General features: G+C 46.4%; 1 protein-coding gene across 1 annotated transcript in view; it reads left to right on the top strand.

Moving 5' to 3' along the window:
• The window catches only part of LOC310888955 (uncharacterized protein), a gene marked incomplete at its 3' end in the record, with an annotated part of 160,226 nt that overhangs the window by 100,137 nt on the left and 40,068 nt on the right, over positions 1-20,021 (top strand). Inside the window, exon 4 of the mRNA XM_083852625.1 lies at positions 18,091-18,284. Within this exon, the coding sequence (XP_083708751.1) occupies positions 18,091-18,284 (194 nt within the window). The remainder of the gene's footprint in view (positions 1-18,090; positions 18,285-20,021) is intronic.

The raw sequence follows: 20,021 nt of genomic DNA, 5'->3' as shown, positions 1-20,021 counted from the left end.
GTGTCTTAGGCTGGAGAGTGACTCTTTGCTCAGGTGGATAATGATAGGACAAGGGGGAATGGCTTTAAACTAAAAGAGGGGAGATTTAGATTAGATGTTAGGAGGAAATTCTTCACTCAGAGGGTGGTGAGGCACTGAAACAGGTTGCCCAGAGAGGTTGTGGATGCCCCCTGCCTGGAGGTGTTCAAGACCATGTTAGATGAGGTCCTGAGCAACCTGATCTAGTGGGTGGCATCCTTGCCTATGGCGGTGGGTTGGAACTAAATGATCCTTGAGGTCCCTTCCAACGCAGTCCATTCTATGATTCTATGACATGCAGTATTATATAGCAACTAACATCATACAAGTCAAATCATGGGCTATTTTCACTCAACATTAAATCCCCTTGAGGTACGCTTCCCCATCCTTCCATATTACCCACCAAGTGCACTCGGGTCCCTGTGGAAAAGCACTCCCATGGATGGCTTTGCCTTTGCCTGAGGCAGGAACAGCCCAGACTGTCTTCTCCACTAAGTTCTTTATATGCACTACATACACATGACATACAGCATCTTCTTTGAAGGGATACCTTTCCTTCAGGCCTGACAGGAGTTGCCTCCAGAGGCTGAGGACTTGTGCCTTTTTCCAGTCACTTTGTCAATGCCTCCTTCCCTAGAGAATGATCCCAGCTGCTTGGCTTCCCTGCCCTCTAATTCCTGGCTTCTGACCCCATTATCCCAGCACTGGAGCATCCAGGTGACAATGTGCTCTCCTAGACGACATCTGAAATCTTTTTTTCATATCTTGCAGCTCACACGAGGATAGTGATCAGTGGTTCCTGCTGTGTTTATGACATCAGCCTCTTCCTCCTCCTGTTCCCATGGTGGGAAGAGTCTTCCCCAGCATGTTTTTTACATGCACTGCAGGGACTTTTTCCCCTTCTACAGCGTTCTATAGTGTTCTGGGTGGTGTTATGGGGCATGAGATGTTTCCATCCATCCAGTGGTTGCTTCCACCATTCTAAGTACCACTTACAAGCCTCTCGCCATTGTGGGTTTGTGGGTGTGTAATATAATCAATCTGCCAGGCCTCTCCATATTTATATTTCAGCCATCGTCCTCCATACCAAAGAGGCTTTGACCATTTGGCTTGCTTGATTGCAGCACATCTTTCGCAGTCATGAATAAACTGTGCTATAGTGTCCATGGTCAGGTCCAACCCATGATCATGAGCCCATCTGTATGTTGCATCTCTGCCTTGATGGCCTGAGATGTCATGGGCCCATCAAGCTATGAATAATTCACCCTTATGTTGCCAGTCCAGGTCCACCTGAGCCACTTCAATCTTAGCAGCCTGATCCACCTGCTGGTTGTTTTGATGTTCTTCAGTGGCCCAGCTCTTTGGTACATGAGCATCCATGTAACGTACTTCTACAGCCAGGTTTTCTACCTTGGCAGCAATATCTTGCCACAATGTGGCATCCAAGATTGGTTTACCTCTGCGCTGCCAGTTGTTCTGCTTCCACTGCTGTAACCACCCCCACAGGGCATTTGCCACCATCCAGGAGTCAGTATAGAGAGAGAGAACTGGCCACTTTTCTCGTTCAGCATTATCTAAAGCCAGTTGAATGGCTGTCACTTCACAGAGGAGCCATCAGCTTTGTTGATTGTCTCAGCTTTGGCCAGTGGTGAGGTTACTGCCAAGCTGGATGGAACCGTCTGTATCTGGCACAGTGCAGCCCCTTACCTCTTCTCACAGAGGCTACCCCTGTAGCCCCCCACTACTAAAACCTTGTTATTTTCACCTATTACATTTTCATAGCATGCTTTTATAACCTTACTGTAGCCATCACATGGGAATCTGTTTATTTATTTATAGTTAAAACTAAATAAAGCCACCAGTTTTTTTGGGGTGGTTTTATGACAACTTATAAAATAACCTGAAGTTCAGCCCTCGACTTCTTTATTTTCAGTGCAGAAAAACATATAAAGGTCCATTTTAAAAACATAATTATATGTAGTTCAGACAAGGATTTTATCTTTTTTTTTTTCTTTCTAATGGCAAACGAATTGGAATGCTGATACCATTGCTTAACATAAAAGGCAATTAGTTCTTAGCATAGCTATTCCAGACTTGAAAATAATTAGTAATTTTGAATCGTGATGAAGGCTAACCACATAGTAATTTGCATTTCTGCTGTCTTTGAAGTGATGTTCTCCAAATGAAAAAGATAAAATAACCATTTCCCCAAGACTAACACCTCCTGCCCTGTATAAAGCATGTTCATTTTAACTCTGGTGCCTTTCTTGGACACTAAATTAAGAGATGTCTAGCCAAAGGCAGATATGAAGTGTAGGTAGAGTAGTAAGTACTTTATCCCTTTGCTGTATTTTATTGATCTGCCAAATTCTCTGAACCCTCTGTATCCTTCCTACATTCAAATCTTCTTTATGAATTTTTTTCTTGTGTATGTTTTTGTGTTGTCTCCTGTTATCTTGATATAAAAAGTTACTTGTCCCTAGCCTGAGTGTTCTGAGGCAGGCCACAAATCATTCTTGTCTAGTTTCCTAGTGATTCGTCTTTGGGAAGATTGTCTAACATGTAAAAAGATGTAGTCAAGTTTAAAATCTTTGGCAATAGGAGGAAAACTGCCACCAAAACTTCAACCCTGGACTGGGGGAGAGCAGACTTCTGACTGCTCAGGAAACTAGTTAGTGAGGTCCCCTGGAAAACTGCTTTTAAAGACATTGGGGTCCATTAGTGCTGGTTGGCTTTTAAGTACCACCTCCTAGGAGTACAGGAACAGACAATTCCAAAATGTCGGAAGTCAAGCAGTAGGGGCAGAAGACCAGCCTGGTTGAGCAGGGATCTTCTTCAAGAGCTTAGGCAGAAAAAGAAAGCGTATGGTCGCTGGAAGCAAGATCAGGCAACATGGGAGGACTACAGGGATGCTGCTCGCCTTTGTAGGGAGAAAATTTGTGAGGCCAAGGCTCAGGGTTGAAGCTGACCAGCACTGTAGAGGACAATAAGAAAGGCTTTTTAAAGACTGTTAATGGGAAAAGGAGGACCAGAGAAAATGTTGGTATGATACTTGATGAGGATGGTCACCTAACAAACAGGGACATAGACAAAGCAGAGATGTGTAATGCATTTTTTCATTTAATGCTCAGGAATCCTGGAAGAGATCATGGACTGGCCAGAAGGCAGAGATTTTGGAGTATCACCATTTTGGAATGAGAGAGCAGTTGTGGTGGAGTTTAGATGCCCAGCAGGGTAAAACCACCACAAAAGGAAAGGATGAATATTGCTGGTCTATGGAAACGGACAGTTGAACATTTAATTTGTTGTATGAAAAAACAAATATAACTCGGACGACATGGGAGGAATACAGAGATACTGTTCACCATTGAAGGGAGAAAATTTGTGCTGCCAAAGCTCAATTAGAGTTGAAGCCATCCTGTACTGCAGGGGACAATAAAAAGGGCTTTTTAAAGTATTTTAACAGCAAAAGGAGGACCAGAGAAAACATTGGTCTGTTATTTGATGAGGATGGTCACATCGCAAATACGGACGCAGACAAAGCTGAGACGATTAATGCCTTCTTTGCCTCTGTTTTCAACACCGATGATGGGCTCTGGGACCCCAGCTGCCCCGAGTTGGAGGACCGTGGCTGCAGGAACGATAAACTCCCAGTCAGCCCCAAACTTGTGCGGGATTTGCTGCTCCACCTAGATGCATACAAGTCTATGGGGCCCGATGGGATTCATCACAGGGTACTCAGCTGGCTGATGTCATTGCGAGACCTCTCTCAAATATTTTTCAGTGGTCTTGGGACTCTCAAGAGGTCCCAGTCGACTGGAAGATGGCAAATGTTGTCCCAGTTTTCAAGAAGGGCAAGAAAGAAGACCCTGGTAATTACAGGCCTGTCAGTCTCACTTCAGTGCCTGGTAAAATGATGAAGATTAGCCTGTTGAGTTACTGAAAAATACTTGAAGGACAACACAGTCACTGGTAACAGTCAACGTGGGTTCACGAGGGGAAGGCCACGTTTAACAAACTTAATTTTTTTTTTTTACAACAAGATCACCCATCTAGTTGACCAAGGGAAGCCAGTTGATGTAATGTTTTTGGATTTCAGTAAAGCTTTCGATACTGTCTCTCACAGTATCCTTCTGGACAAAATGACCAGAATACAGTTAGATAAAAGCATAATAAGATGGATGAACAGGTCAGCTGACAGGTCGGGCCCAAAGGGTTCTTGTAAATGGGGTTACATCAGGCTGGTGGCCAGTCACTTAGTGGGGTTCCGCAGGGCTCCGTTTTAGGGCCAGTTCTCTTTAATGTTTTCATAAATGATTTGGATGCAGGACTTGAAGGTATACCAAGTAAGTTTACGGACAGCACTAAATTGGAAGGAGCTGTTGACTCCCTTGAGGGTAGAGAGGCCTTGTAGAGAGATCTTGACAAATTGGAGGGCTGGGTAATCACCAACAATATGAAGTTTAACAAGAGCAAGTGCCGGATTCTGCACCTGGAATGGGGAAATCCTGGATATATGTACAGACTGTGGGACGAGAAGCTTAAAAGCAGCCTTGTGGAAAGGGATCTGGGGTTTTTGGTCAATGGCAAGTTGAATATGAGTCAATAGTGTGCCCTGGCAGCCAAAGGGGCCAACCATATCCTGAGGTGCATCCAGCATAGTAGCATCCAGCTAGACAGTTGAGGGAAGTGATTGTCCCGCTCTACTCTGAGCTGGTGTGGCCTCACCATGAGTACTGTGTGCAGTTTTGGGTGCCACAATATAAGAAAGACATAAAACCTCCAGGCTGAACAGGCCAAGTGACCTCAGCCGCTCCTCATACGTCTTCCCCTCTAGGCCCTTCACCATCTTCGTCGCCCTCCTCTGGACACTCTCCAACAGTTTCACATCCTTTTTGTACTGTGGTGCCCAGAACTGCACACAGTGCTTGAGGTGAGGCCGCACCAACACAGAGTAGAGCGGGACAATCACTTCCCTTGACTGACTAGCAATGCCGTGCTTGATGCACCCCAGGATACGGTTGGCCCTCCTGGCTGCCAGGGCACACTGCTGGCTCATATTCAACTTGCTGTCAACCACAACCCCCAGATCCCTCTCTGCGGGGCTGCTCTCCAGCGTCTCGTCGCCCAGTCTGTACATATAGCCAGGGTTGCCCCGTCCCAGGTGCAGGACCCGGCACTTGCTTTTGTTAAACTTCATGCGGTTGGTGATCGCCCAGCTCTCCAATCTGTCCAGATCTCTCTGCAAGGCCTTTCCACCCTCAGCCGAGTCCACAACTCCTCCAAGTTTGGTGTCGTCGGCAAATTTGCTCAAAACACCTTCTAGTCCTACATCCAAATCATTTATAAAAACATTGAAGAGGACTGGCCCTAAAATGGAGCCTTGGGGGACCCCACTGGTGACTGTCCACCAGCCTGATGTGGCCCCATTTACCACAACCCTTTGAGCCCTGCCCATCAGCCAATTGCTCACCCATCGTATGATGTTTTTGTTTAGCTGTATGCTGGACATTTTGTCCAGTAGGATCCTATGGGAAACCATGTCAAAAGCTTTGCTGAAGTCCAAAAAATCACATCAACTGGTTTCTCTTGATCGACTAGATGGGTGATCTTATCATAAAAGGAAATAAAATTTGTTACGCAGGGCCTACCCCTCGTGAACCCATGTTGGCTGGGACCAATGACTGCATGTCAGTATCTGTTCTTCTGTCTGTTTCCATCTGACCTACTTTAGTTCACCCGGACACTCTGTGAAGTGAAAGCCTGTGAATGATTTTGGTTGTCAGGGACTGTCACTTACTTATTTTATACATAACCTAGCACAGTGTATGGAAGAAAAAAATTGAAGTGCATCTTCAATATAGGTATTTAATAATTTATATGAAGTTCTGTTGGGATACTCTGAGGTTTGATAAATGATTTTTAAATAGCTCTACAAAGTAAAAAAAAAAAATATTTTACTTCTGATGTTGCTGCTTTCAGAGAATTTTTGTTCTACCCGATTCGGGTAGAAAAACATCCAAGAATCAATGCAAAAAAAAAAACCACAACCCTGCATTCTTCTACTTCTCTCTAGAGGTAGTCTTAAAATAAGCTACTCTGAAGATCACTGTTGATCATAATTAGGAAATCTGCTTAATTGTTCTTACAGTAAATTGGTACTTGAATTAGTAACTCTACTTTCCTCCTACAATTCTTGTAAACATAAGTCCTTGCATATGTTTTATATTGCGGTTATTGGGAGCATGTGCCAGGGAAGGTCATGGAGCAATTCATCCCAACTTCCATCACACAGCATGTACAGGTGATCAGACCCAGTCACCATGGGTTTATGAAAGGCAGGTCCTGCCTGACTAATCTGACCTCCTTCTAAGATGACCCACTTAGTGGATGAGGGAAAGGCTGTAGATGTTGTTTATGTAGAGTTCAGCAAGGCATTCGATACTGTTTCCCACAGCCTTCTGGAGAAACTGGATGCTCACGCCTTGGACGGATGTACTCTTTGCTGGGTAAAAAACTGTCTGGATGGCTGGGCCCAAAGGGTCATGGTGAATGGAGTTAAATGGGGGTAGCGGCTGGTCACAAGTGGTGCTTTTCAGGCCTCGGTATTGGGGCCAGTTTTGTTTAAATTTTTTATCAATGATTTTGATGAGGGGATTGAGTGCACCCTCAGTAAGTTTGCAGACAACACCAAGTAGGGTGGGAGTGTTGATCTGCTTGAGGGTAGGAAGGCTCTGATGAGGGATCTGGATAGGCTGGACCAATTGGCCGCATCCGATGTATGGCATTCAACAGAACTAGATGCTGGGTGATGCACTTGGATCATAATAGCTCCATGCAGTGGTATAGGCTTGGGGAAGGGTGGCTGGAAAATTGCCTGGCAGAAAAGGACCTGGGGGTGTTGGTCGACAGCCACCTGAACAGCCAGCAGTATGCCCAGGTGGCCAAGAAGGCCAATGGCATCCTGGCTTTTATCAGAAGTAGTGTGGACAGCAGGACTAGGGAAGTGATTGTCCCTCTGTACTTGGCACTGGTGAGACGCACCTTGAGTACTGTATTCAGTTTTGGGCCTCTCACTACAAGAAGGGTTTCAAATTGCTGGAATGCATTCCAGAAGAGCAACAAACCTGGTGAAGGGACTAGAAAACAAGTGCTATGCAGAGCAGCTGAGGGGACTGGAGCTGTTTAGTCTGGAAAAGAGGAGGATGAGGGGAGACCTCATTGCCCTCTACAACTACCTGAAAGGAGGTTGCAGTGAGGAGGGTGTGGATCTCTTTTCTCTGGTGACAAGTGACAGGACACAAGTTGCACATGGGGAGGTTTAGACTGGGTGCCAGGAAGAATTTTTTCATGGAAAGGGTTGTTAGGCATTGGAACAGGCTGTCCAGGGAGGTGGTGGAGTCACCATACCTACAGGTATTTAAGGGATGTGTGGACATAGTGCATATATGCATCGATTTTGTTATTTTTTTTATTTTAAGTATGAAATAACATCTTTAAAGTCATAAGTAGAATACTACAAAGAAAAAAGAATGTCTACTGCCTGAAGTACTATCTGCTCTAGGATTAGAATCAGATAGAGGAAAGAAAATTATCCTAATGCAAAACATTAAATGGGTGGATCATTATTAGTAATAATGTAGAGGGGGACAATCTATGAGTATGACTAATCTATGACAGACTATGATACAGGCATGAGAGCATTTGAACTACTGTGGTAGTACCCTTCTCCGTCTCCTCCACCCCTCCTATCTTCAATAGCAAAACTGGATCCAGCTTGAGAAATGTCAGGGTTACATAGTGAGTTGCCAACAGGTTTCAGGGTTGTTTGATGATAACAAAGGGAATTCTGAAAGCTGAGAATCTTGGATTCTGTTCCAGGATGTGTTGAAAAGGATGTGCTCTAGTTGTCACAGACCCTTTCTTTTTTTTTTTCTTTTTTTTTCTTTTTTTTTTCCTGCAGTTTGGCTCATTCAGCCTGCTCCATACTCAGGGTAGCACTTCCCATGCCATTTGAAAATGCAATGGATAATTTTGTTATTTGTGGAGACTGGAAGGCATGTTGTAGAATCAGGTGAGGGACTGTGGGATGGTCTCTACTTAGTTTGTTCTCAGAAAAAATTTATAAGAAATGCCATGTAAGTCACTTCATCAAAACTTTTTTTAAAGGCCAAGTTTTTACTTGTGTGCTTCATGAATACATGCTAAAATCCCAAGTCTCTAAATTGCTTACTCTAACTGTGGGAATAAAAATGTTGTTTTTGCACCGAGTTACATTGTTTAAAGGTAAGGAATGGGGTATTGAGATATGCTTGCAGTGATAAGAAAACTTAGCAGGCGACCTTGTAAAATGCAGACAACCAGACTCCTTAGAACAATTAGGTGAAGGTCACGGTGTCAAGTCAAGTCAGATAAGTGACGAAACATTACCACTTTGAACAGTAAAAATGTCATAAGACATTAGAAATTGAACAGGCCGGCAACTGAAGGCCATGTATTGTCTGTGAAGCATCAGATAGGTTGTGAACCTGGATTACCCACTCCAGTGGGGAAACAGGGGAGGGTCCCGGTCATCGAGAAAGAAAGAATATAAACCGTACTGTGTGACTATTAGGTGCGCTCCTGCTTGTGGGATGCCTGCCATTGCAATCGCGAATAAATTACTACTTCACTGAGATCCTCGCCTGAGCCTATGTTATTGGCTACGGAGTGTTTCTCACAATTTGGGGGCTCGTCCGGGATCCAGTCACCTACCGGGGAGCCCCACCGCCGCAGCAGCAGGAAGGCATGCCCCGCTGATTTCAGCGGTCCTGTGCATGGACAGTGGTGGTTCTGCGGAGAGCTGACAGAGGGCCTGAGACTGATTAAAGAGGCAGGATCCATGAAGTAGTGGGGAAGGGAAGAAGGTAGGCACTCCGGGTTTAAGAATTGATCCGGTAACTCTGTGCACAGACCAAGGTAAGAAATATTAAGTATTGCCTTGGGAGTCGGGTGAGACTCTGTGTGACGTGTGATTGAGACGTACTTTTGTACGAAGCGAGTGTGGAGTCCTGATCCGCGGTTCCGTAGCTCCGCGAGGGGCGCGGCGGGAGACGGACGAAGCGTGAGATAAGAGAGAGAAAGGAAGAGTCTCAGGAAATTTGGTGTACGGTACCCCTTGCACGGGGAAGTGCCTGGCAGTACACCCCCATTTTCTGCCGGGGGTAATACCGGCAGAGCAGGGGTGCCCACTTGCCGATCCTGGCTGGAGTGGTGATAGTGCGCAGCGCAGGGGTCATGTGGGAGACTTGGGGTCGGGGTGGGGGAGTGCTCGGGGGTGAGTCCCGAGGACCCGGTATCCCAAGGGCTCTTGAAAGTTCATTTTGTGATTAAAGCCTGGCAAGATACCCAGAGAAAGCTCCAGGAGGTGGGGGGATGTAGTGAACAGTCACTGGGGGGGGGACCCTCCTGCGGGAGGCCCTGGAGGTGTGTGTCAGGAGGGGAGATGAGAAGGAAAAGCAGAGAGTGAAACTAATGGTATTGACAGTGTAGCAGGTAGTCAGGCAGAGGCTTGGAGAAAGAGGAAGAAAATCTTCAGGGGGAGTCAGGGCCAGGATGGAAAGGAGAGGAAGAGAGATGAAGGAATGGCAGGCAAGGAAAGCTCAGGGACAGGCTTTGAAGTGTGGCCAGGCTGGCCACTTCAGGTAGGAATATCCGGAGTGGAAGAAGGAGGAGAGAAGGAAAATGGGATGAAATATGTTATACTGATATGTTGTTTCAGCATCCTGGAGGGAGAAAGGTATGGAATTAAGTTGGCCAATGACTGAGGCTTTGGTGAAAGTACAGGCTGGAGAAAGATAGAAAGAAGTGTTAAAAAGGGTTATTGAAGGTGTTAAAGGTGTGGTATGTAGTGTTTGACAGAGATGGGGTGATGACGGGGGGGGCAGCCTGCTCCACCAGGGGCCTCTCCACAGGCTGTGGGGGGGCTTCGGCTCCGGCGCCTGGAGCGCCTCCTCCCCCTCCTTCTGCGCTGACTTTGGTGTCTGCGGGGAGGTTTCTCACTCCTCCCTCTCCCAGCTGCTGTTGAGCAGCAGGTTTTTGTTTGTTTGTTTTCGTGGATGTGCTCTCACAGAGGCACGGACTGTGTTGCTCATGGCTTGGCTCTGGGCAGCAGTGGGCCCCTTTGGGGCTGGATGAAATTGTCCCTTATCTGCCACGGGGTGGTTTCTGGATTCTCCTCGTGGGGGGCTGCCACTGCAGCCCCCCCCGAACCTTGCCATCGAACCCAATACACTGGGGCAGCTAGGTCATTACTGGCCTGTAAAGTATCAGGGATTAAATTAACTAATGAAACCCTAAAAAGTGATGGGGGTAGACGGGGGCTACCGTCCGCGGTTCCGTAGCTCCGCGAGGGGCGTGGCGGGAGATGGACGAAGCGTGAGATAAGAGAGAGAAAGGAAGAGTCTCGGGAAATTTGGTGTACGGTACCCCTTGCACGGGGAAGTGCCTGGCAGTACACTCCCATTTTCTGCCGGGGGTAATACCGGCAGAGAAGGGGTGCCCACTTGCCGATTGTAAGTCAAGTCAGATAAGTGAAGAAACATTACCACTTGAAACCGTAGAAAAAAGTCAAAAGAAATTTGAAATTTAACAGGCCAGCAACTGAAGGCCATGCATTGTCTGGGAAGCATCGGATAGGTTGTGAACCTGGATTACCCACTCAGTGGGGAAACAGGGGAGGGTCCTGTCATCAAAAAGTATATAAACTGTGTTTTGGAACCAGTAGGTGCGCTCCTGCTTATGGGACCCCCGCCACTGCAATCGCGAATAAATTACTACTAAATTTGGTGTACAGTAGTCCTTGCACGGGGAAGTGCTTGGAAGTACACCAGGGAATCTGGTAAACTCATAGGTGTGCGGTACCCCTTGCACGGGGAAGTGCTTGGCAGTACACCCCCATTTTCCAGAATCGGAACGTTAGTGTGTGGTACCCTGCAGGAGGGAAATTTCTGTAGCAGCACACTGACAAGGGCTAGGAAAAATGGGAAATATGAGTTCCAGGGGACAGGGAAATATCCCTGGGGGAGTGCCTACCGAAAGTTCTTCCTGAAGAATTATAAGAAATTGGAAGAATAATCTCAAAATTAGAGGAGATGATAAAAAAAACGGTTAAATATTGTGTATCAGTCTGGACAAGAGAACCAATTAAGGAAACAGCAGTATTTTGGCCAAAATACGGGCCTGATGAAAATTCAGGCTTTAAATTTATGTGTAAACAATAAGACTCCTCTTTTTTTTGGAGGAGGAGCCAAGTTATGCTCCCTATAATCCTAATATTGCACCGGTGGCAGCAGCAGTCGCTCCAGGAAGGGAGACAGGGACTGCAATTAACACTGTCCCTAGAGAGGAGCGTACTCTAGGCTCTGGCAAGAATTAGAACAAGGTAGAAGAGGTACTGAGAATTTTGCCTTCCCTGATACTAACAGTACTAACACTAACTGTGTATCCTCTTAGGTGAACTCTCCCCCCTCCTTACCAGCAGAGAGGTTAGGAGTTTTAAGGAGATGAAGTCTGTAATTGAGGACCCCAACAGGCTAGCTGAACTATTAGACCAGTTCCTAGGACCTAACTTATACTCTTGGGGGGGGGAATTATGTATATAAATATGCTGTTTACAGGGAAAGAAATGGGAATGATCAGGAGGAGAGCTGCTATACAAGAATGGGAGAGAGCTCATCCTCCAGGACCAGGGGTAATACCGGCAGGGCAGAAATACCCACTTGCCGATCCTGGCTGGAAGAATAATAGTGTGCAACACAGAAATCATATGAGAGACTTGGGGTCAGAATGAGAAAGTACTTGGGGATGAATCCTGAGGACCCGGTATCCCAAGGGCTCTTGAAAGTTCATTTTGTGATTAAAGCCTGGCAAGATACCCAGAAAATGCTCCAGAAGGTGGGGGGATGTAGTGAACAGTCACTGGGGGGCCCTCCTGCGGGAGGCCCTGAAGGTGTGTGTCAGGAGGGGAGATGAGAAGGAAAAGCAGAGAGTGAAACTAATGGTATTGACAGTGTAGCAGGTAGTCAGGCAGAGGCTTGGAGAAAGAGGAAGAAAATCTTCAGGGGGAGTCAGGGCCAGGATGGAAAGGAGAGGAAGAGAGATGAAGGAATGGCAGGCAAGGAAAGCTATCCGTGTTGCAGCCTAAATCTTAGCAGGGACAGGCTTTGATGGGATGTTTTAAGTGTGGCCAGGCTGGCCACTTCAGGTAGGAATATCCGGAGTGGAAGAAGAAGGAGAGAAGGGAAATGGGATGAAATATGTTATACTGATATGTTGTTTCAGCATCCTGGAGGGAGAAAGGTATGGAATTAAGTTGGCCAATGACTGAGACTTTGGTGAAAGTACAGGCTGGAGAAAGATAAAAAGAAGTGTTAAAAAGGGTTATTGAAGGTGTTAAAGGTGTGGTATGTAATGTTTGACAGAGCTGGTTTTTGAATGAGTTGGGAAAGTTGAATGAGCAGGGAAAGAGGATGTAGGCATTATCTAAGTAACAGTCTAGAAGTTTTGGTATATTTGCTGTGATGTTTGGTCAGTTTCCCAAGTATCGAGAAGGGGGGGACGGGGGGGGCAGCCTGCTCCACCAGGGGCCTCTCCACAGGCTGCGGGGGGGCTTCGGCTCCGGCGCCTGGAGCGCCTCCTCCCCCTCCTTCTGCGCTGACTTTGGTGTCTGCGGGGAGGTTTCTCACTCCTCCCTCTCCCAGCTGCTGTTGAGCAGCAGGTTTTTGTTTGTTTGTTTTCGTGGATGTGCTCTCACAGAGGCACGGACTGTGTTGCTCATGGCTTGGCTCTGGGCAGCGGTGGGCCCCTTTGGGGCCGGATGAAATTGTCCCTTATCTGCCACGGGGTGGTTTCTGGATTCTCCTCGTGGGGGGCTGCCACTGCAGCCCCCCCCGAACCTTGCCATCGAACCCAATACACTGGGGCAGCTAGGTCATTACTGGCCTGTAAAGTATCAGGGATTAAATTAACTAATGAAACCCTAAAAAGTGATGGGGGTAGACGGGGGCTGGGATAACAGTGCCACTTTTGGGGGATACCAAGCTGAGACTAGGGGATAAAATGATCTCTGGGCAATTATTGTATGTACCCAAGGCAGGGACTAACTTGTTGGGAAGGGATTTGATGATGAAATTGAGCATTCAAATAGTAAATTGTTAGACTGGAATAACAGTGTTATTAATGGAGTGCTCTCAGGCCCTGAGAACAAAGATATATTCACCTCTGACTGGAAAGACTCTGAAGTGGGGGCGGAAGCAACAATACATATGGACAGTTTTACCTCAGGGGTTTACAGGGCCACCGATTTATTTGGGTAAGTTCTAGAACAGATTTTGGAGCAACTCCAACCTCCTGAGGAGGAATTACTGTTACAAAATGTGGATGATCGTTTATTGTCAGGACAGGAGAAAACAGTTGTGAAGGAAGCCACTAACAAGCTATTCAACTTTCTGGGAAAGCAGGGCTTGGGAGTATTGAAAAATAAATTACAATATGTAGAAAGAGAAGTCAGGTATTTAAGGCATCTAATGTCTGAGGGAAAACGGAGAATAAATGCAGAGAGGATTCAGGGAATTGTTGAAAACTAAGAAAGAACTAAAAAGTTTTAAGAGAAAGATTTTTTTAAGGAAGCAGGAGCCACGAAGTCTGAGGGAAAATGGATATTCCCTGATGGGAGAGAAATGCTGAATAAAGCACCAGTGAGGCAAATATTAACTGTTTTACATCAAGAGAGTCATTGGGAGGTGCAAGCAATGTGTGATGCTGTGCTAAGAAAGTATGTCTATGTAGGAATATACACTTTAGTGAAGCAAATATGCAGAGGATGTACCATATGTCAAAAGGTAAATAAAAAGGTCATCCATAACCCACCTAGAGGGGGACGGGAGCCAGGGATTCGACCTTTCCAAAGTATACAGGTAGACTTTACTGAATTACCTAAAGCAGGGAGACTTAAGTACTTGTTTGTCCTAATTGACCACGTGACTGGATGGGTGTAAGCTTTCCCCTCTGTATCTGCCACTGCGAACACGGTGGCTAAGGTATCACTGGAGCAAATAGTCCCTAGATATGGGATAGCTGAAAACATTGATTCAGATCAAGGAAGTCATTTCACTTCACAAGTACTGCAAGGGTTAATGCAGGCCTTAGAGACTGAGTGGGATTTTCACACCCCCTGGCACCCCTCCTCTTCTGGGAAGGTAGAGCAAATGAACCTAATCTGCTCTAGGATTAGAATCAGATAGAGGAAATAAAATTATCCTAATGCAAAACATTAAATGGGTGGATCATTATTGCCACGTCAGCGTAAGACTTGCTTTTCGTGTCTGATGATAGTGTTCCTGGTGGTGACATGGGGCATGGGATATTTTTCATCCATCATGTCGTTCCTTCCATCATTGTAAGTACATGGCCCTTGTCACTGAGGGTTTGTGGGAGTGTAATATAATCAATCTGCCAGGCCTTCCCGTATTTCTATTTCAGCCACCATCCTCCATACCAATCACTGCGGGCAGGCTGGCCATGCAGCAGGAGCTGTGAGGGGACAGACCCAGGACAGCTGACCCGAACTGGCCAAAGGGGTATTCCATACCATCTGACGTCATGCTAAACAATATATAGGGGTGGCTGGCCGGGGGGAGGGGGCGGGGGGGGGGGAACACGACACACGACCACTGCTCAGGAATAGGCTGGGCATTGGACAGCGGGTGGTGAGCAATTGCATTGGGCATCACTTGTTTTGTACACATTATTATTAGTAGTACTACTATCATTATTTTTTTTCTTTCTTTTCTGTCCTAATAAACTGTCTTTATCTCAACCCACAAGCTTTTACTTTTTTCCAATTCTCTACCACATCCCACTGCGGGAGGAGAGTGAACGAACGCCTGTGTGGTGCTTAGCTGCCAGCTGGGTTAAACCACAGCATCTGGTCATTGTCCATTTCATCATAAATCACCTCCAGCGTGACTAGTCCCCTCAGGTACTGGATACCTCTCTCCACAGTGGTACACTTGCCTGGGTGACATAATGTCTTCCTTGAAGGGATGCCTTTCCTTCATATCTAACAGGAGTTGCCTCCAGAGGCTGAGGACTTGAGCCCCTTTTCCAGTCACTTTGTCAATGCCTCCTTCCCTAGAGAGGGATCCCAGCTGCTTGGCTTCCTTACCCTCTAATTCCTGGCTTCTGGCCCCCTTATCCCAGCATTGGAGCAGCCAGGTGACAATGTGCTTGTGTGAGTGACGGCCAAAATCCTTTGGCATATCTTGCAACTCACTCAGGGATAGGGATCGGGTGGTTTGACTCACTTATGATTTCTCTCTCTTCCACCTCCTGTTTTTGTGATGGCCATGATCTAGAACAGCCTGCCTCTTCCAATTCTTCCTCCTAAACATTCTTCGAAGGAAGCCTAAGGAGGCTGAGAGAGCTGGGACTGTTCAGCCTACAGAAGAGAAGGCCCCGGGGGGACCTCATTGCAACCTTTCAGTACTTGAAGGGGACTTATAAAAAAGATGAGAAGCAACTCTTTGCTCAGTCGGACGATGACAGGACGAGGGACAGGACGAGTTTTTCTCTCAAACACATAGTCTAATTTTTTGGGTGGTCCTTTGCGGACCCAGGAGTTGGACTTGATCATCCTTGTGGGCCCCTTCCAACTCAGGATATATAAAGCATTTGACACCGTCTCCCACAGCATCCTTGCAGCTAAACTGAGGAAGTGTGGTCTGGATGATCGGGTAGTGAGGTAGACTGTGAACTGGCTGAAGAAAAGAGTTGTGGTTAATGGGACAGAGTCTAGTTGGAGGCCTGTATCTAGTGGCGTCCCTCAAGGTCGGTACTGGGACCAGTACTATTCAATATATTCCACAATGACTTGGTGAGGGAATAGAGTGCACTGTCAGCAAGTTTCCTGATGACACTAAGATGGGAGGAGTGGCTGACACACCAGAAGGCTGTGCTGCCATCCAGCGAGACCTAGACAGGCTGGAGAGTTGGGCAGGGAGAAATTTAATGAAATATAATAAGGGCAAGCATAGAGTCCTGCACCTGGGCAAGAACAACTCCAGGTAGCAGTATAAGTTGGGGACTGCCCTGCTGGAGAGCAGCGTAGAGGAAATGGGACCTGGGGGTCCTGGTGGACAGCGGGATGACCATGAGCCAGCACTGTGCCCTTGTGGCCAAGAAGGTCAATGGCATCCTGGGGTGTATTAGGAGGAGTGTGGTTAGTAGGTCGAGAGAGGTTCTCCTCCCCTTCTACTTTGCCCTGGTGAGACCGCATCTGGAATATTGCATTCGGTTCTGGGCCCCTCAGTTCAAGAAGGACAGGGAACCGCTTGAGAGAGTCCAGCGCAGAGCCACAAAGATGATTAAGGGAGTGGAGCATCTCCCTTATGAGGAAAGGCTGAGGGAGCTGGGTCTCTTTAGTTTGGAGAAGAGGAGACTGAGGGGTGACCTTATTAATGTTTATAAATATGTAAAGGGTGAGTGTCAGGAGGATGGAGCCAGGCTCTTCTCAGTGACATCTGATGATAGGACAAGGGGAAATGGGTTCAAGCTGGAACACAGGAGGTTCCACTTAAATGTGAGAAGCTTTTTCACGGTGAACGTGACAGAACACTGGAAAAGGCTGCCATGGAGGGTTGTGGAGTCTCGTTCTCTGGAGGCATTCAAAACCTGCCTGGACGCACTCCTGTGTGACATGATATAGGTTTGCTCTGGCAGGGGGATTGGACTAGATGATCTTTCAAGGTCCCTTCTAATCCCTAACATTCTGTGATTCTGTGATATTCTATGATTCTGTGATTCTAAGATGTATTTTCTGATTTAAGCTCTTTCTCATGGCTGGGGCACTTGAAATGTCTTCACATAGATGGGGTTTTCTGGTGTTTAAGGAGGCTGATCTTATGGAAGTGGGAGCTCTTCCTCAGGAATTGCCCATTACGTGGTCCTGTGGACTTGATGGACTTTGGACTTGGTCTTGAAGGTCTTCTCCAACCTAGACTGGTCTATGTGGTTTAATGAAACTTTACACCAGAAGTCTTTGACTTCTTCTTTGTTCTTTCAAGTTAAATTGCAGTTTATGAAGGAATTCAAAAGTGAGTGGGGGATGAGCAAATATATGTTTCATAGATTCATAGGATAATTCAGGTCTGAAGGGATCTCAGGAGTTTTCTAGTCCAACCTCTTACTCAAAGCAGGGTCAACTATGCTATCAGACCATATGAGTTGACCAGACTGGATTCACACCGGCTTCATTTTAAGGAAACCATGATAAACAGGAATCAATACTGGGTCCAGTCCTGTTTAACATCTTCATTACTGATCTGGATGATGGGGCAGAGTGTACCATCAACAAGTTTGCTGATGATACAAAAATGGGAGGAGTGGCTGATACGCCAGAGAGTAGTGCTGCCCTCCAGAAGGACCTTGACAGGCTGGAGAAATGGGCTGACAGGAACCTCATGATTTTCAGCAAGGGTAAGTGCAAGGTCCTGCATCTGGGGAGGAACTATGTTAGCATGCACCTCGTAGGAATGGAGTGCATATGCTGAACTAGAGCTCTAGATGGTATCTATGTACTGGCAAATATGGATCCCACTGATTTGAAGTCTGTGCTTATCTTCTCCAAAAAGGTCTTTTCATCACTTATGTGTTTATATCCTACATCTGCTGGGGGAGGGGGGGGGTGCCTGTGCTGGATATTATAACAAAATGTGACATACCTCCTTCTGAAGTAAATGTTTCCTCCTTTATCTGATATAACTTATGTTGTTATCTTAGCATTAGTATTTAAAATACCTTGATGCTGCTAAAATATGCTTTAGTAAAAATGCTCATGCGGACAAATAAGTGTTTACATTATGAAGGCAGTAGATTTTATAACTAATTATAGTTGTGTAATTTTATGGTGTTTTGATCTAGTTTGTTAAGTCTATTTCTCTAATGCTAGGTGAAGAAAATAATATTGGAGTTTCAGTATGGGAAACAAATCACTCAGCTGAGGGTTTTTCTTTTTTCTTTTTTATATTGCCACAGAGCGAAGATAGTTCGAGTCCCAAGAGACAACGCCTTTCTCATTCAGTCTTTGACTATACAGTGTCATCACCAACTGCATCACCACCAATGCGACCGTGGGAGATGACATCAAATAGGCAGCCTCCTTTGGCTCGGTCCAACCAACATCACTTCTCTGGGGAACACTGTAGCACACCTGCACGAAACAGAAGGAGGTAGGCAAGCTATATAGATTAGGGACCAGTTTCTAGGTACTCTCTATTGTCAACTCAGGGGAAGCCTATTTCAGGAAACACTGAATAATATTTATCATATGTTAAACAGAAAAAATGAATGAATCATAGACTAATAGAATGGTTTGGGTTGGAAGGGGCCTTAAAGATCATCTAGTTCCAACCCCCCTGCCATGGGCAGGGACACCTTCCATGAGATCAGGTTGCCCAAAGCCCCATCCAACCAGGCCTTGAACACTTCCAGGGAGAGGACATCCACAACTTCTCTGGGCAACCTTTTCCAGTGCCTCACCACCCTCATAGTAAAGATTTTCTTCCTTATATCTAACCTAAACCTACCCTCTTTTAATTTAAAGCTGTTACCCCTTCTTGTGTTGCTACATTCCTTGATAAAGAGTCTCTCCCCATCTTTCCTGTAGGCCCCCTTTAGGTACTCAAGGGCCACTATGTCTCCCTGGATCCTTCTCTTCTCTAGGCTAAATAACCCCAGCTTTCTCAGCCTTTCTTCATAGGAGAGGTGCTCCAGCCCTCTGATCATCTTCATGGCTTTCCTCTGGACCCACTCTAACAGGTCCATGTCTTTCTTATGCTGAGGGCCCCAGAACTGAACACAGTACTCCAGGTGGGGTCTCATGAGAGCAGAGTAGAGGGGGAGAATCACCTCCCTGCTGGCCACGCTTCTTTTGATGCATACACGGATACAGTTGATTTTCTGGGCTGCATTTGCACACTGTCAGCTCATGCTGAGCTTTTCATCCACCATTATCCCAAAGTCCTTCTCCGCAGGGCTACTCTATTCACTCGTCACCCAGACTATATTCATGTTTGGGTTTTCCCTGACGCAGGTGCAGGACCTTGAACTTGCCCTTGTTGAACCACATGTTGTTCGCATGGGCCCACCTCTTGAGCCTGTCAAGGTCCCTCTGGATGGCATCCCTTCCCTTCAGCATGTCATCTGCACCACACAGCTTGCTGTTGTCAGCAAACTTGCTGAGGGTGCACTCGATCCCACTGTCTATGTCACCAACAAAGATGTTAAATAGCACTGGTCTCAATACTGACCCCTGAGGAACACCACACATTACTGATCTCCACCTGGACATTGAACCATTGACCGCAACACTTTGAGTGAGACTGTTGTGGTTTAACCCAGCCGGCAGCTAAACACCACACAGCCGTTCGCTCACCCTCCCCCCTCCCTCTCTGGGATGGGGGAGAGAAACGGGAAAGTGAAGCCTGTGAGTTGAGATAAAGACAGTTTATTAAGACAGGAATATAATAATAATAATAACAATAATAATAATAATAGTATTACTACTAATAATGTGTACAAAACAAGTGATGCACAATGCAATTGCTCACCACCCGCTGACCGATGCCCAGCCTATCCCCGAGCATCCGGACCCCCATCCTGGCTAGCCACCCCTATATATTGTTTAGCATGACGTCAGATGGTATGGAATTCCCCTTTGGCCAGTTTGGGTCAGCTGTCCTGGGTCTGTCCCCTCCCAGCTCCTGCTGCACCCCTAGCCTGCTTGCTGGCAGGACAGAGCGAGAAGCCGAAAAGTCCTTGGCCTGGTGTAAACACTGCTCTACAACAATTAAAACATCAGCATGTTATCAGCACTCTTCTCATCCTAATCCAAAACATAGCACCCAACCAGCTACTAGGAGGAAAATTAACTCTGTCCTAGCTGAAACCAGGACAGAGACCATCCT

The sequence above is a fragment of the Anser anser genome, assembly GCF_964211835.1.
Source record: "Anser anser genome assembly, contig: SUPER_W_unloc_8, whole genome shotgun sequence".
Lineage (NCBI taxonomy): Eukaryota > Metazoa > Chordata > Aves > Anseriformes > Anatidae > Anser > Anser anser.
Note: the sequence above shows the minus strand (reverse complement) of the source record. Positions and strands in the feature narration are given on the sequence as shown.